This window comes from Trichosurus vulpecula, chromosome 5 (assembly GCF_011100635.1).
Source record: "Trichosurus vulpecula isolate mTriVul1 chromosome 5, mTriVul1.pri, whole genome shotgun sequence".
NCBI lineage: Eukaryota > Metazoa > Chordata > Mammalia > Diprotodontia > Phalangeridae > Trichosurus > Trichosurus vulpecula.
The window spans coordinates 278,094,621-278,112,680 of NC_050577.1; the positions used below are offsets into that span (position 1 = coordinate 278,094,621).

Here is an 18,060-nt window from a genome sequence, read left to right on the forward strand (position 1 = left end):
GCCCAGGAACACTCATCCAGTATGCGTCAGAGGCAGAGCATGAATCAAGGCCCATTGTACGTCCATTATGTCACACTGACTTTACTGTTCATGCCTTTCATAGACACTCAGTCAACTTAAAAATCAACAGGAAACAGTTATACCCTATTTGCATGTGCTGCCAAATGGAAAAGCAAGGCCTTCCATTCCAAATTCCCAGAATCAGGCTCACCAAGCCCCTACCTGGATGGTCAGTTGGGAAATACAACTGTGCATGCCTGAAGGACTGGGCCCCTGTTGGTCAGTCCCCTGTTATCTTCTGACCCCAAACTGCTCATTCCTATGATAAGATGGCAAGAATTTAGGGTAGGACCTTATAGTAAAATGAAGCCTACTATGGCAAATACTGAACATACCTAAACCCCTGAAGGCTCTGATTTTGGTCCTAGTGACCTGGACCAGAAGAGAAGCCTTCAGAGTTTCAGTGGCAATAGGACTGCTAGAGTTGTCTATGTTGAGATTACAGATGTTCCACATGGCCAATCCCCACCCTGTGGTTCCTACTGTGGTAGAAGCGGGTAAGGTACTCTTTTGTCTTCTCCCAGGACATTAGAATCTTGAAAGTCACCCCAAGTCTTTCTCCTCCAATTGTTGAAAGAAAAAAGAAAAAAGAGCAGGATAGTTTGGGCAGACACAACTTAGGATATCCCTTAGTTCACTTTCTGCCTCCTCTTCCTGGAGTGAGATTTTAGCAGTTCCTGAGAAAGAATTTTAGGGGTGATAAAAGTGAGGGGAAAAGGAGGAGAGAATAGCAACAATTAAACTTATGTCAAAATATCTGAATGAAGGGGGGCGGAGCCAAGATGGCGGCTGGTAAGCAGGGACTAGCGTGAGCTCTGTATCAAGTCCCTCCAAAAACCTATAAAAAATGACTCTGAACTAATTCTAGAACAGCAGAACCCACAAAACAGCAGAGGGAAGCAGGGCTCCAGCCCAGGACAGCCTGGATGGTCTCTGGGTGAGGTCTATCCCACACGGATCTGGGAGCTGGGAGCTGGGAAAGGAGTGGAGCAGAACCCAGCCTGAGCGGCGGCGTGGACCAACCAGACCAGCAACCGGGCAGAGCATGCCCTAGCGCCCTGATTCAGTGAGCTGAGGCAGTTACCAGACCTCTCAACCCACAAACACCAAAGACTGCGGAGAAGGTTAGTGGGAAAAGCTGCGGGAGTGGAAGGAGTTCGAGGTTCGGCTTCCAGCCCCTGGGGCAGCGGAGGTGGGGCAGCTACAGCTGTTGTTACTTCCGGCTCCAGGCCCACCTGGTGGGAGGAATTAAGTGGCAGATCAGAGCAGGAGTGCACAGCCTGCTGAAGATCTAAGCCCAGTTCAGGTTGGGGGTTCTTGGGGAAGGAGCAGTGCTGGTGGGGCAGAGCCAGCACCTCCCCCCCAAACGTGGAACATAGAACTCTCTAGTCTACAAGCAGTCATACCCCACTGAAAAACTCAAAGGTCAAGTTAGTTGGCTGGGAATATGGCCAGGCAGCGAAAACGCACCGAGATTCAGTCTCAGACTTTGCATTCTTTCTTTGCTGACAAAGAAGACCAAAACATACAGCCTAAAGAAGTCAATAAAGTGCAAGAGCCTACACCAAAAGCCTCCAAGAAGAACATGAACTGGTCCCAGGCCATGGAAGAGCTCAAAAAGGATTTGGAAAAGCAAGTTAGAGAAGTAGAGGAAAAATTGGGAAGAGAAATGAGAAGGATGCGAGAAAACCATGAAAAACAAGTCAATGACTTGCTAAAGGAGACCCAAAAAAGTACTGAAAAATACACTGAAGAAAACAACACCTTAAAAAACAGACTAACTCAAATGGCAAAAGAGCTACAAAAAGCCAATGAGGAGAAGAATGCCTTGAAAGGCAGAATTAGTCAAATGGAAAAGGAGGTCCAAAAGACCACTGAAGAAAATACTACTTTAAAAATGAGATTGGAGCAAGTGGAAGCTAGTGACTTGATGAGAAATCAAGATATTATAAAACAGAACCAAAGGAATGAAAAAGTGGAAGACAATGTGAAATATCTCATTGGAAAAACCACTGACCTGGAAAATAGATCCAGGAGAGATAATTTAAAAATTATTGGACTACCTGAAAGCCATGATCAAAAAAAAGAGCCTAGATATCATCTTTCAAGAAATTATCAGGGAGAACTGCCCTGATATTCTAGAGCCACAGGGCAAAATAGAAATTGAAAGAATCCATCGATCGCCTCCTCAAATAGATCCCAAAAAGAAATCTCCCAGGAATATTGTCGCCAAATTCCAGAGCTCCCAGATCAAGGAGAAAATACTGCAAGCAGCCAGAAAGAAACAATTTGAGTATTGTGGAAACCCAATCAGAATAACCCAAGATCTGGCAGCCTCTACATTAAGAGATCGAAGGGCTTGGAATATGATATTCTGGAGGTCAATGGAGCTAGAATTAAAACCTAGAATCACCTACCCAGCAAAACTGAGTATCATGCTCCAAGGCAAAATATGGATTTTCAATAAAATAGAGGACTTTCAAGCTTTCTCAGTGAAAAGACCAGAACTGAATAGAAAATTTGTCTTTCAAACACAAGAATCAAGAGAAGCATGAAAAGGTAATCAAGAAAAAGAACAAGAAAAAGAAATCGCAAGGGACTTACTAAAGGTGAACTGTTTTGTTGACATTCCTACATGGAAAGATGACAAGTATGATTCATGAGACCTCAGTATTAGGGTAGCTGAAGGGAATATGCATATGTGTATGTTTATATATATATATATGGGTGAATGTGTATGTATGTATATATCTATGTGTGTGTGTATATATATATATGGAGAGAGAGAGAGAGAGAGAGAGAGAGGACACAGGGTAAGTTGAAGATGAAGGGAAGATATCTAAAAGAAATAAAATCAAATTAAGGGATGAGAGAGGAACATACTGAGAGAGGGAGATAAGGAGAGATAGAATGGGATGGATTATCTCCCATAAAGGTGGCAAGAGGAAGCAGTTCTGTGGGAGGAGGGGAGAGGGCGGATGAGGGGGGAATGAGTGAACATTGCTCTCATCAGATTTGGCCTAAGGAGGGAATATCATACATACCCAATTGGGAATCTTACCCCACAGGAAAAAAGAGGGAAGAAGATAAAAAAAAATGATGGAGGGGAGGGCAGATGGAGGTGGAGGTAGTCAAAAACAAACACTTTCAAGAGGGGACAGGGTCAAGGGAGAAAATTCAATAAAGGGGGATGGGTTAGGAAGGAGCAAAATATAGTTAGTCTTTCACAACATGAGTATTGTGGAAGGGTTATACATAATGATGCACATGTGGCCTATGTTGAATTGCTTGACTTCTTAGGGAGGGTGGGTGGGAAGGGAAGAGGGGAGAGAATTTGGAACTCAAAGTTTTAAAAACAGATGTTCAAAAACAAACAAAAATGTTTTTGCATGCAACTAGAAAATAAGATACACAGGCAATGTGGCATAGAAATTTATCTTGCCCTATAAGAAAGGAAGGAAAAAGGGGATGGGAGGGGAGTGGGGTGACAGAAGGGAGGGCTGACTGGGGAACAGGGCAACCAGAATATACACCATCTTGGAGTGGGGGGGAGGGTAGAAATGGGGAGAAAATTTGTAATTCAAACTCTTGTGAAAATCAATGCTGAAAACTAAATATGTTAAATAAATTTAAAAAAATAAAAAATATCCTCTGAAAGTAAGGATAGGACACAGGATGCTCACCCCCTGTGTATTGACCCCAGGATAAGGGACCCTCAGCTCAGCAGAAAAATGGATGAAAAGCTGGAAAGCCAGGTGCAATGTAGACATGCAAGACCAGTTAGGTATGAATGATGGGAGACAAGGTGTAAGGGTGCTGGGGATATCCGTCACAGATGTATGGGTGATGGGAAAGGCTAGTTTGCCACAGATGTGAAGATGAGGTAACCAACAACTGGCTTCTGCCTGTCACAGATAACCAAACCATTTGTTCATTGTTATTGTCATTAAGATAGATTTATCGCTTCAGATTGATTGGAGAATGGGATAAGAATGGTGGGAAGGTTATGTCTGTCACCTGCTTGTCAAAAATAACCATACTGTTTGTTCCTTGCCATTGTCCCTGGGATAGATTTATCGCGTCCAGATTGTACCCTCAAAGCTTACGTCTGCAAGCTGAGAGGAAGGAGGTTGGGAGGGGGAATTGCAGATAGGGACCTATATAAACACCCCAATTTTCTGTGTCCAGTGCGCTCTGACACTGAGAGAACCCCGGTGCTCCTGGTGTCCGAGTTGCCCTTTCCCGCGGGATCGTAATAAATTTTCCTTTCTACTTTCAAAAAAAAAATATCTGGATGAAAAGTTTTAAAAACTTAATCATCCATATTTTTTGGCATTATGCAGTCATATTAGATCCCAAGGCAAAATATTAATAAAAAGACATGGGCTTACATGTGCTTTCAGAGTTGGTATACAAGGACCCATCATTGTATTATAGGTTCTGTCTGTGCCAGTTTAAGGCAGGGAAGTAAATCTTGTGCTACTTCTTAAAAGAAATTGCCTTGCTTTCTTCTTCTTTATATAAAGAAGTTTGCTGTTCATTAATGACTTAACAAGGGATGCTTTTCCTTCTCCTTCTTGCTCAATACATTTACCAAGCACCTCACTTTACCATTTTTCTCACTCTATTGTTTCTGTTTTTAAATTCTTCATTGAAAGGTCTGAGTTCTGATCAGACTTCTTTCCTAATATTTTCTTTTCACTTTTATTTCTCTTTTGAGCCATTCTGAAGTTTCTTCCTATTAATTCTCCGAACTAGGAGTCTGTAGGATTCCCTTTTTTCAATCAGGTAATTTTGGTTCCATTTCCTTCATAGCAGAATACATGTTCAATGAGCTCTGGCCTCTCTTCGGGGTTTATTTTTCCTTCACATTTTTTATGTATGTTTATTATCCTCTATTGGTTTCTCTGCCTAGAGAAGATAAACTTATTCAGGATTTCTCTCTTGAACTTGCGGTCTTCCTCTTGTATTCCCAGTCACTTGCCTCTGGCTTCCTTCCTCATTCTTTGGTTTCTCCCTCTTTCACTGCTGCACAGAGCCTCCTCTTCCCCCTGCCCTCTGGATTGGATGGTGCTTGTTATCTTCAGCTTCTTTGTGTTGGGGGATATTGAGACGTCCTGGTTTCAGGCTAGAGTAAACTTGGTTGGGGAGGACAGATGACAGCTAGGTTTCCAAGTCCCATTTCCCACAGGTGCCAATGCTCTTTACTCCTTTAGCCTGTGACTCTGTGTGCTTCTGTCTTCCTCCCTGCCCCCCTCCCTCTTACCTTTCTGCTGCTCTCTTTGTGGGGCTGGGAAGAATGGCTGTGTCTCCTGCCTCTGGAGAGGTGAGGGGAGAGGTCGGTCTGAGCTACTTAAGTGAGGGGACCAGGCAGGAATTCCTACAGCCAGATCCTGAATGACAAGCCAGGAGGGTGGAGTGAATTGGTGAGGGGAATGGGGACATTGAGTGTGAACGCTAAATATGTAAGTTCTTCAATATTATCAATGAAGGTTTTTTTTTCACCTTGTGGAATGTCTGTTACCTTATAGATTCAGTTTTATTGTTTTACATCTTATGCATAATTTCTTTTCTGAGATTTTTGGGTTGCTAAGGGTTCCTGGAAAAAACTACTCTGCTGTCTTGCCCATCAACTTGATCTCTTTTCAGTTTACCATTTTTTCAAATACATTATCTATATTCATATACATTATCTAAATTATCATATACATTATCTAAATTCAATGAACATTATGTGGAATAGTATAATTTGAGGGAAAGCACATTGGAGATCAAGACCAATTGCCTCATTTTATACATGAGGATACTTGAGACCTAAAGAGGTTGATCCTTACATCAACTTTGTCAGATATTAGTTAATCCCTAATTTTATAGATAAGAGAGCTGAGGATCAGTGAAACCACTTGTCAACAGATACCTGACATAGTGCCAAAGACTAGAACTTAGCACTTCCTAGCTTGTCTTGTAATTTTTCTCCTACACCTTACAGCCTAAGTTCTAACTGTAGCTTCAGCTCCAAGGATGCCTAACAGTTTGACCTCAGGCCTTCTCTCAGTCTGGGGGATTCCAGTGAGTCAGCAAGTACTTCATTTGAATTCTCTTTGTCAAAAGTTGACACTTACTTGACCCAGAAAGAGGAGGAGGAAGTACTCTCCACTCGTTAGTCCTCTCCTTCATCCCTCCCATACCCCTTTTTGGACCTTAAGTAGGAGTTCTGTCTGCAACTTTCAACATGACTGTAGTTTCCCCTGACCTTTCTTATCATGGTGTTGTGTAAATTTGATACTTGTTCTGCAGTGTCAGGACAGGGTTGCTTTGGGGACAGCCCCAGAGGTTAGTGTAATGTTCTGTGTACTCAGAATGGTAAATGTGGGATAGAGGGATTCTAGGGTCTGGGTGAGGAAATGAGGTAAATGGATTTTTTTTCTCCCCATCCTTTCTCACCCCTCAGCTTTGCCTTAATTTCTACTGCAAAAATACCCTTGGCCTACACACTGATTAGGTTAATCCCTTACTAAATGGGCAATCTGGTCTCCCCTTTTTGTCTTAAAACAAGTAGTCAAACAAAAAAACATTTTTAAAAGCCCTGAAGACCAAAAGGAAGGTCCCTGGATCATACATTCTCACATTCCCTCCTAGTTGTCATTCCCTTCTGGCTCTCTTTTCCTCCAGCATCTTTCTTTCTGTCTCTCTCTTTGTCACAGTCTGTCTTGCTTTCCTTAACAACCCCCATCATCAACACATACAATATGTGTTTCGCTTTATCTTGGAGAGCTTTCCCAACTTCTCTCCCTCCATTTTGTCAGCTACACAGTGGTGCAGAGACCTTGAATCAGCTGACATCTGATGGCGCTTCCAGATTCAAGTCTGTGAGCAACAGCCACATGCAGACTTTTTATGATGTACCTACCATGCTAGATTTCTATTCCTGAGGCAGTGTGGCATAGTGGAGAGAGAAGGAGCTTTGGAATAGGAAGACCTAGGTTGGAATCCTGGCACTCGTACTTACTGCTTGTGTGACTTTGGGTGAGTCACTTCACTTTGGGTCTCAGTTTCTTCATCTGTGAAAGGAGGGTGCTGATAATCTCCAAAGTCTCTTCCAGTTCTTTGATCCTATGAATAACCCATAGTTCACATGGAACAATTCAGGAGGAGATACCTGAGGGGAATCTTTTTCTTAGGAATTAGTGAAAGTAGTATGAGGAGGTCCCCCAGGGTTTTTGTCAGGTCCTATTCTTCCTGTTATTAGGAACGCATGTGCTTCTGCTCTTGGAATAAGAGTGGACCTTGGGGATTATTCTGCCGTCCGTTTGACCCAGTGAAAGAGTATCAGGAGAGGACCAGTGTTGAAGATAGTAGTTGTACATCTTTGCCTAAGGAATAAGAAGGGAGTTTGGGGGCAGGTATCCACTTACATAGTAGCTAGGTGGCTTAGTAGTTAGAGTGCCAGGCTTGGAGTCAGGAAGACTTGAGTTCAAATCTAGCCTCAGACACTTATTAGCTGTGTGACCTTGGGCAAGTCACTTAATCCTATTTGCCTCAGTTTCCTCATTTGTAAAATGAGCTGGGGAAGGAAATGGCAAACCATTCCAGTATCTTTGCCAAGAAGACCCCATATGGGGGTCACAAAGAGTCAGACATTACTGACCAATAACAACAAGAAGCCCTCTTATTGTTCAGCTTTAACTTAAAAAAAAAAAGGATTTTTATTGCTGTCTTTTAAGTTTTTACATGGACAATGTTTCCCTCGCATCCCCAGGGTTGACTCTTGTAATCTTGGGTAGATGTGAGAACTCAGAATTCCCCTCTTTGCCTGCCTCATCTTGGAGCACCCTCCTTGGAGAGTCCTGGCCCTCTACTAGGGTGGAGGTGTGGAACAAATGAGCTTCTAAAGAAATATCTAATCTTCTTGAATAATGAGTTTGGGCAATGTCAGGATAAGGGAATTTGGAGAATTTGTGAGTAGGCAACTAGTCGGTGAGGAGATACACCTCCAATGGAGCTTCCTGAGGGGATGGCCAGAGTTCAGGAGCGAGACAGTGGGACTCAGATTTCACTGGTCACCATGCTTCAATAGTAGGTCCCATGGATCTCTATTTGAGGGGTAGCAGTAACAAAAGGAGACTATCCGAGCTCCCTGTTGTACTAAGGGTCATTTGAAGGTGGCCAGTCTTACTTGGGACAGTGTGCAACATAGACTGTTATTCACAGGAACTTACAGTTCTAATACTAAGACCCTTCTGTCTTCTCCCTACCCCAGAAGTCTGGAGTAGGGAGGGGCCACACACTGTAGGATCCTGTGCTACCTTCCTCTTCTCCAATCAGGTGCATATACAAAGGTCATAGAGACATAAAGAGATTCACCTTAATGGCTTTGGTCAGCACTTTAGCCTAGATATATGTCCCCATCTATATATTTCTCTGGTATATTGTAGTACTTGTAACAGTGATCAAAGGGTGTAGGGAGGCAGGTTTGCAATCCTGTGTCAGTGTTTATGTCCATACTGTGTGTGGATAAGAGAGGGAAGAGTTAAAAAGAAAACACCAACCCTTCAGTGCCACCAAGTGAACCTTTCTTCTCTTTACTAGAATTGGAGGGATGAAGCATATCTGAGAAGGAATTAAAAGTGTTAGAATTAGTCCTATGTGTGTGTGGGGGGAATAACTTGATGCATTAAGCTGTGGCAACTCCAGCTCTATCCACTCCTAGTCCCTATAACAACAGTCTGATGATGCTGAAGAGAAATCAGCCCAGGAACCTTTAGCAGCAGCTGGAGAGCAGGAGGCCTGGCTCCTTCAATGTCCCCACCTCCCAGTCCTTATCCTAAGCACCCTTGGCTGATTTCCTTTGTGCAGCTGCCTTTATCCAGCTGCTCTCTCGTGTCCAGCTTGGAAGGCAGAGAGCAGAGAGAGAGGCTGTAGTACCCAGGGAACAATCCAAAGGCTGGGTCCTGTGGTCTCTGTAGAGGATGTGAAGTTCCAGGGGCCTGTGGTACTGGGTGTTCTAGGGGAAAGGGCTAGGGGAAGGATGTGTAAATGTATACGGGGGTGGGAATGAGAGAAAGGAACCTTTGCTCGCAGCTTTGGCTGCCTTGGCTAGGCTGACCCCAGTCTCTGGTCAGTTGAATGTACTGGCTGATCCACTTGTGGTTCAGTCACAACTCTGGAATGTACTTATCTATTCAACAGGAGACCAGAGAGACAGTGTTTGCCATTCTGTTTCGGTTTATGTATACATGACTCTGGTTTTCTATATGAGACAGGGGTGACCAGTTGCAAAAGATGGTTTGCTTGTAAAGACCCCTGAGTGGGCAACAGAAAATGAGGAAGGAAATAGTTTAGTATCGGGGTGGTAAGGAAGCTAGGCATCTCCTACTTTTCTCTAGTCACTCTGGACCTTAGCTCTGGAAGATATAAGTAGGTATTGCTGACTGGAGGGAAGATGAAACTCTTGAATGTCGGGTACTGTGCTTAAGGCTGCAAAGCCCCCAGAATGTCTGGACAGAAAGCATGCGTCATGTACATGGTGAGCACTCTGAGTCTATGTGGTGATGTAAATAGTACCTCAGAGATGCTAGACTAGTATCCCTAGGTATTCAGCCTTGGTTGGAGGGTCGCCGGGACCAGTTCTACAGAAAAGCTATTCCTGCCCTTAGTCCCTACTGTATGATGGGTTGGGGGGCAACAAGATGACACTGGGGCTAGTTTGAAGTTGTACATGTACTAGCTGCTGCTATCATGCCACTCTGCGGTCACCACCACCATCCTTGGACCTAGGAGAGACACTGCCTACAGCTATCTGACTCCACTTCCCTAAAAGTTGGCAAAATGGAAGAACAGAATGCTTTTGAAAAACTATGGTCCCCTGATCTGCAAGCCTTTCCCAGTTCCCCAAGCTGTTAGAGGCTTCCTTCTGAGGTTATGTTCCATATACTTTGTACCTTTTTGACTATCTGCAACTTGTTTCTCCCTTTGGAATGTAAGCCCCTTGAGGCCAGGGATGGTTTCCCCTTTTCTTTGTATCCTTATAACTTAGTAAAATTTAAGTGCTCAAAATGTTTAATGATTGGCTGCTCTAGAACATCTTACATGAAAGGCATCTTGGCACATTGAAAAGCATGATATAGTTAGAGTCAGGACAGACCTAGGTCCAAAGCCTACCTCTGATGCGTACTAGCCTATGTAAGCCTCAGTTTCCTTTCCTGTAAAATGGGGTAGTAATTCCTGTAGAACTGACCTTCCAGGGTTTTTGTGAGGAGCAAAAGGCATAATTTGTGTGTGGCATTTTGGAAACTTTAGGAGCTTTATGTGAATGTGAGTCATTAATATTATTTTATTACTCCTTTGGAGAGCTCCTCAACTACGCAGTAGGGACCCTTAAAGAACCGGGGTTGTGGGCTGAGGTTGGATTAGGGTTACAACTCCAAATGATGGCTTTTCCCTTCTTTATTTCAGAATCTTTTCTGCCCGAGACGTTCTGAAGAGAGTTCTTCTTCCTGTCGTCCCTCCTACGTCTACTTCTGCTACCCTGCTCTTCCAGGTTTGTGCTTCTTTCCTTCCTCTCATTGGTCCTAAGAGGACAGCTGGATTTGCATGGGAGAAAATTGAAACTGAGAAGTTATGATTCGTGCAGTTTTGCGTGGCTTCTTACTCACATCTTTGGTTTTAGCTCCTTTCTCTAGTCCAGGGGTGGGGAATCTGTGGCCTCAAGGCCGTATGTAGCTTTCTAGGTCCTCAAGGGCGGCCCTTTAACTAAATCCAAACTTCACAGAGCAGATCCTTTTATCAAGGACTAGAGTCTCGTCTAAGAGACTGTCATCGCCAGAGTCATTCATTCAATTAAAAAAATAATCATGAAGCAAGTTGCCAGTTATAGCTGAATGAAGAGGGAATGACTTGTGGAGAGGGAAAAGATGCTCTTTTCCTGGAGCAGGGATTCCTAAACCTATTGTATCTTAATTCTTCTTCCCCCCACTTTCCTATTTTCCCCACATCCCACCCCCAAGGCCAACATGTGGACCCATCCAACGCCAGCAAGGACTAGAGATTCTATAATCTGCCACCAGGAATGGGCCTGAATATAGCTTTTTGTGTCTGCTCTAATCAAGCTGGTAATTCCTCCCCAAGTGCTTAGTAGGAAAGAAACTCCTAAGGCATCTTCTTGACTATGTTTTAAGGAAAAACAGAAGTTGAGCTAGTCAGTGGGGAGTATTGACTTAGGCTAGGGGTGAGGCTGGGCCAGGGATGTCCTTTGGTCCAGTAGGATCAATCAAGCAGAGAAAATAACTGACGCTTCTTCCCTGTCTCAAACCCATCTAATTCTACCCCACCTGTCATGAAACCCTCCAAGAGGCTAGAATACAGTTGTAAGTAGGATTGTCTGTTTAGAGTTTTGTCCCAGGGCATCAAAATTTAACGAGCAAAGAAATTTAAAATAGTGATTTTATAAAATAGAATTTAATAGGATAGAATGCTGGGGTTGAAGTCAGGAACAAAAGTTCAAATTCCAACTTGGATACTTTACTCACTTTGTGTCTCTGAGCAAATCCCTTACTCTCTAGGAGAATGTCCCTTACAGCATTACATCTATAACCTTATAAGGAAGAAATCACAACTAATAGAGAAGAAATAAAAAGAATTATTAGAGCCTATACGGTTATATGCCAGCAAAAAATGGGAATTCAAAAGAAATAGAGAATTATCAACACAAAATATGAAAAAAAAACCCTAACAAACTCAGTGTCAAATAGAAATCTTAAATAACTCATTTTCAGAAAAGGAAATTGTTCTAGCTAAAAAGGAAATGCCCGAGGGGTTGGGGTGGGTGGGGATATGTGGTTATAAAAACTCTAAACCCAGATGGATTTACAAGAGGATTCTATCAAACTTTAAAAGAACAATCAATGCCCTGACTACACAAATTACTCTCAGCAACTCAAAAACAAAAAAAAAAAAAACACTCTACAAAATCCCTTTTGTAAGATAAATATAATCCTAATACCTAAACCAGGGAAAGATAAAACAAATAAAGGGCAGCAGAGACCAATCTCATTAGTAAATAGCAATTAAAATTTAAAAGATAAAATTCTCATTAAAAGATTAGACCAACATAGCCCAAAAAGTTATTTTCTCTAATCAAGTTGGCTTTATACCAGGGATGCAAAGATGGTTCAACATTATGGAAATAATTAGCATCATCAGTCATATTAAAAAATGGAAACAACCAAGAATCATTAAACATTTGGAAAACTATCAGATGACCAACTTTCTCTGGCTCCCTTACATGCCAGTGTACCCTCTTCCCTTGAAGTGGTATCTTAAGGTCATACCCTATTTTCCCAATCTGTCCTACACATAAACAGTTAATTTGAGAGCCAATTTTGATTAATCATAGCTAGATCTGGAAGGAAACAATGGGTCTGGCCTCCTTCCTCCCTACCCAAGTCAACAAAGTAACGAGGCTTTGTCCACTGAATATGTGACTGCGAATACTACAGATTTATCCTCCTAGACAAGATGGGTCACTCTTGACTAATGTGAGGACCCTCCCCTTTCCTATAGACTCACCATTGGCTTGAATGCCTCTACACAGTTATGTTAGAAAGTGAAAAGACCCTAGCAAGAGCAATATTTTAGCAACCTAGGCACTAAGAGCCTATTCACAGGGCCCCAGGTTTGGAATAAGGGACAAGATAGGATAGAGACAATCAAGGGATAGGGGAGAGAAGGCATATCTACCCTCAGGTGCTACCCCACCTTCTCCATGATGTCCGGTAGGTTTAAGGGAGAGAATGGAAGACCATGATTAGTTTTGTCTTTGACTCTAGAGTGGACCCTGAACTGTGTATTACCTTTGCAGGAACAGTGGGAATGGCAGCTAGTACTTCCTTTCCTGATCCCAGCTGCGGTGATTTTGACCGAAATGTACCTCGTATCTGTGGGGTTTGTGGGGATCGAGCTACTGGTTTCCACTTCAATGCCATGACTTGTGAAGGCTGCAAGGGCTTCTTCAGGTACGTTTCTCAGATGAACTGTGCTTTAGAGGAGAGTGGGGATGAGCTGTTCTTGATGGTAATCCTCTCCCCTTGGCTACTGTGGAATTGGGCTGGGGGATTGGTAGGGCGATAGAGTCTCCATCACCAAATTCCCCTGGCTTCTTGTTCTCCGGGCTCAATGGCTACCATCCATGACAGTTCCAGAGGTTCCTTCTCTAGGTCTTCCACCTAGATATCTATCTTTATACATATCCACTAACACAATTGGCCCAGACTGTGTGAAGTTGACTCTATCCTCTCCTGATAATCATAGCCTTGCAAGCCAAGGGGAGCAGGAATCTCATGACAGCCTGGGAACTTAGTGCTCAAGTTCACGTATCCACATAAACCGACCTGGAACCACACAACAACTCTTTTATAGGGAACAATGCCCCTTGCCACTGAAGAGTCCTGCCACTTACGGGGTGTGAGTATATGGGCAAGTCACGTAGCTTTTCTGAAAATGTTTCCTCGTCTGTAAAATATGAGGGCTGGACCAGATGACCTCTGCGATTCCTTCCAGCTCCAAATCCTATCCTTCCAAGCCGTGATACTCAAAAGCTAAAACACCATAACTGGAAAATAAAGCAATGCTACAATATCAACAAGCAATTATTAATCACTTGCTGTATGTCAGGCACTTTGCTAGGTACTGGGGATGATGATACTTGTCATACCTCATCCATAGGGTTGCTGTGAAGAAGGTACATTGTAAAACTTAAAGCATTTTGTATATGTGGGTTGTTGTTGTCAGGAGTCCCAGTGCCCCTTCTGTGTTCATATCCCTCCTTACCCATCTTCTCTAGGTTCTGCTTATCTCCATGCTTCAGGAATGTTCAGATAATTAGAGAGGCAGACAATCAAATGAGGGCATTGGACTCACAAGGCCAGATGGACACGAGTCTGTGGATTCCTTCCAACTCTAAAATTCTAAAATTTTCTGTCTGTAGAAGCTTTTGATCAGTGTCAACACCTTTAACAGCTCTCCCCATAGACTCAGGCTTCGCGGAAAAGGAGGTAAGGAAGAACAGTAAGATAGACCCAGATAGAGCCAGGGAAAGGGGAGTTGAGAGGCAGTAGTTGAGAAGAGAGAGAAATTATTGAAGTGGGTGGTGGCAGAATAGGAAATTAGAAAGCAATATAATTTGGAGCAGATTTGTTGAGAGAAAAGAGGGAAGGATCATAGAAATGCATAATTTGAGACATCTTTGGGACCATGTAGTTCAACCCATCCATGAAAGGAATCCCCACCTTAACATACCCAATGGATGTTCGTTCAACCTCTGTTTGAAGACCTCCAAGGAAAGGCAGCCCACCACTGCCCGGGGCAGCTCCACTCCACTTTGGGAAGAACCATCTTGTTAGGAAGTTTTTCATGATATCTAGCATTTACCTCTTTGCATCTTTCACCCGCTGCTACTGTTTCTATTCTCTGGGAACAAATAGAAATGCTGAATCCCTCCTCCACATGACAGCTCTTCAGACACTTGAAGCTATGCCCCAGTTTGAGGCTTCTATGCTTCAGACTAAACATACAGAGTTCCTTTAACTGGTTCCCCAATGACATAGACTTCTGGTCTGGCATTATCCGGGCTGTCCTTGACTGTACCTTTTCTAGCTTATGAGTGTCCTTTTTCAGTTGGGGTGCCCAGAAATGAGTACACTATTCTAGACAAGTCTTACAAGGGCAGAGGACGGTAGGACTATCACTTCTGTATTCCTGGAAGCTATATTTCACTTAATACAGCTCGAGATCAAATCAGCTTTTTTGGCTGTCACATCCCGCTGCTGACTCATAATGTACTTGCAGCCCATTAAAATCTCTAGGTCTTTTTCAGAATAACTGCTATCAGCTAGGTGGCACTGAATAGAGCACCAGCCCTGGAGTCAGGAGGACCTGAGTTAAAATCCAACCTCAAGACACTTACTACTTGTGTGTGTCCCTGGGCAAGTCATTTAACCCTGTTTGCCTCAATTTCTCTTTTGTAAAATGAGCTGGAGAAGGAAATGGCAAACCGCTCCATAAGAAAACCTCAAATAGGGTCACGGAGAGTTAGACATGACTGAGACAACTCAACAGTAACAGCAATCACAAACCCCAGTATTGTACTTGTGAAACTAATATTTTTTTGTTCAGAAGTGCAAGATTTGGCATTTATATCTAGTGAACTTTATCTTGTTAGCTTTCACCCGGTGCTCTAGTCTCAAGATCTTTTTGCGTCCTGGCTTTTTTGCATCCCGTGAGCTAGCTATGCATCCTAGATTTTTGTCATTTTTACAATTGAAGACTATGCCAATGATGCTTTTATCCAAGGAATTTATTTTTTTTTTTAAAAAAAAGCTAAACACCATAGGGCACAATTCTTTAAAGTACTTCTCTGGAAACCTCTTGCCACATTCACATGGAACCAATAATGACTACTCCTTGGATTTAACAATCCTATCATTCCCAAATTTATTTAATTGCATTGTCATCCCCATCTACTTCTCTCCATCTTCTCCACAAAGTATGGGATACTTTACCAAGAGCACTGCTAAAGTCTAAGTAAACCATAGCCACAGCATTGCCCCCACCTACTAGTTTGGTAATTGTGCCCCAGAAAAGGAAGTGAGATTAGTCTGGCATGACGTATCCTTGACGGGGCCATGCTTGTTCTTCTTAGTCACCAGTTTCCTTTCTACGTATTTGCCAACCAGAAACTGAAGTCAAGCTGACTGCCTCTGTTCTGTTTGCAGGCTCTGTTCTCTTCCTCCAGGACACCGCTTACCCTTCGCCAATCTTGTGGCACCTCTTTTCACTTTCCATGATCTTTCAGATATCGCTGACTCAGCAAGCTCCTATCTTTCAAGCTCAGCAAGTCGTATCTGCCAGGGTTTTGTTGTTGTTGTCGTTTGTTCGGTTTGTTTTTGTTTTCTTTTGCATGTGTATGTGTGTGCATCTTTCAGGAGCAGTTAGGTGGCACAGGAGGTAGAACGCTAGACTTGGAATCAGGAAGACCAGAGTTCAAATCCTGCCTCGGACACTTACTGGCTGTATTACCAAGCAAGTTGCTTAACTCTCAGCCTCAGTTTCCTCAATATAAAATGGGGGATAAGGTTATGAAAATAAAATGAAAGAATGTATGTGAAGCCCTTTGAAAACTTCAGAGCATCGTGTAGATGTTAACTTTCCTTCTATTATTATCTGAGTATATAGTTCATTTAGGCTGAGTGACTAAATTCATTGAAGCCAATTAACTGCTCTTTACTTGCATATCTTCCTATAGACTCCTTGTTGGTCATTTTTTTTGTTCTATCATTTCCAGTACAAAGATCATTAACCTTGGAAGAGAAAACAAGCAGCTCTGCTTTTTCTCAGTTGTCACTTATCATTGCCCTACTTCCCCCACTCCCCCCAAGCAAAGGTCCTGTCCCTTCTTCAATATTCTTTTTTCTCCCTCTCCTTCCTTTTTCTCCCAAAATAGCTGTGTGTGTATCTATCAACTGATCAACCTGCATATTTTTTATTTTAATTTTTGCTTTTGTCCTTAACTTCCCTTGCCAGCCTCAGCTCATTCCGGGCTTTAGTACCCTGACATTATTTTTTAGGACCATCATTATCATCTGTTAACTGGTCTTGTTTCCATCTTTTGGTATATTTCTTTTTAAAACCTAGGTAGATTATTGAGTTTCCTACACATCCATATCCAATCCCTTTAGATAAACCCCCTTTACTCTTCCTTGTTGGAATTGTTCCTCTCTGTCTTCAGAATTTTATTTTTAAGCATCTCCCATCCCTCCTGGGCTGACTTCCCCTGAAGCATTTTAGTCCATAGCATCCTAACTATCTTTCCTCTGAACCCTTTGAAATCTGCTTTCCTCAAATCTAGATTACATGTCACACTGTGCCTGGATTTCCTCTTTTCTACCAAAACCCTTGAAGGGAATAGTCACTTCTCCCAGGGTTCCCATTATTTCCACCCCAACAAAGGGAGTTTCTCCCTTTTAGTAATAACCATATGCAGAATAGAATTACCCTCTACCTTCTGAAGGATGAAATTATCATTCTGGCAAATCAAGAAGTTTAAGCACCTCTTCTTTTGGCAGAGAAAGAGGGAGCCCTTGCAAATATCAGGATAATTTAACTTGCCTTTTCTGCCTCTGAGCTAGATTTGTGGTGTTTAACTAAGCTCCTCATCTATTTTCTCTCTTTTCAGGTGATCTATAAATCACCTCTGTTCCCTCTTTCTTTAACTTCTACCCAAGTACTCTCCTTCATTACTCTGGTTCTTGGATGGCCTCACTTGAGTATACCATATTAAAATACATTGCCACCCTCATCCATTCATTCTCCCCATCCCCTTTAATCTAGCATAGTCCAATCATGAATCTCATCTCACTGAATCTCAGTGATGCCTGTAAAACCAAATTTGCCTCCTTATGTCAGGATTTCTGTTTCCTTATGTTTGTTGTCTTAAACTTTGGGCATTTGTGTATAGACCCATTTGAGGCCATGGGTTTTACCACTGGCTCCTTTCTGAGATTTTGTCTCCTGTGAACTTCTGGATGTATTCTTCTTTTCTTTGAAGCTACTTTCTATGATACCTAACTTGGGAAATATACATAGACAATCCCCTATAATTTTTAGTTTAAGGATTTTTATTGACTGTATAGCAAATTCATTCTTACCATACTTTGTTTAGGTATATACCCCATTTTTAACCTGAGAGCTATCATACTTATATTTTAAGCCATGGACCAGAAGTCTAAATACAATTCTTAGATACTATCTTCTTAGCTAGCTGTCCTCTTCCCAAATTAATTTACCTTTTCTGCATCCCTTGCTTTCTTCAGTGAATAACAATGAGGAAAACAGAAGTCTTCAGGTTCTTGCCCAAGACTTCATAATCATTGACAATACTTTTTAGGTTACTTATGAGTATTCTTTATACACAAGTGAATCAACAAAAATGGGTAATTGCCATCC

The 18,060-nt window shown here is 42.5% G+C and overlaps 1 protein-coding gene across 1 annotated transcript in view; it reads left to right on the forward strand.

The window, feature by feature from the left end:
- Positions 1-18,060, forward strand: part of VDR (vitamin D receptor) — an 86,282-nt gene that overhangs the window by 24,509 nt on the left and 43,713 nt on the right. Inside the window, exons 3-4 of the mRNA XM_036761327.1 lie at positions 10,516-10,600; positions 12,920-13,073. Of these exons, the coding sequence (XP_036617222.1) occupies positions 12,931-13,073 (143 nt within the window). The 5' untranslated portion in view covers positions 10,516-10,600; positions 12,920-12,930. The remainder of the gene's footprint in view (positions 1-10,515; positions 10,601-12,919; positions 13,074-18,060) is intronic.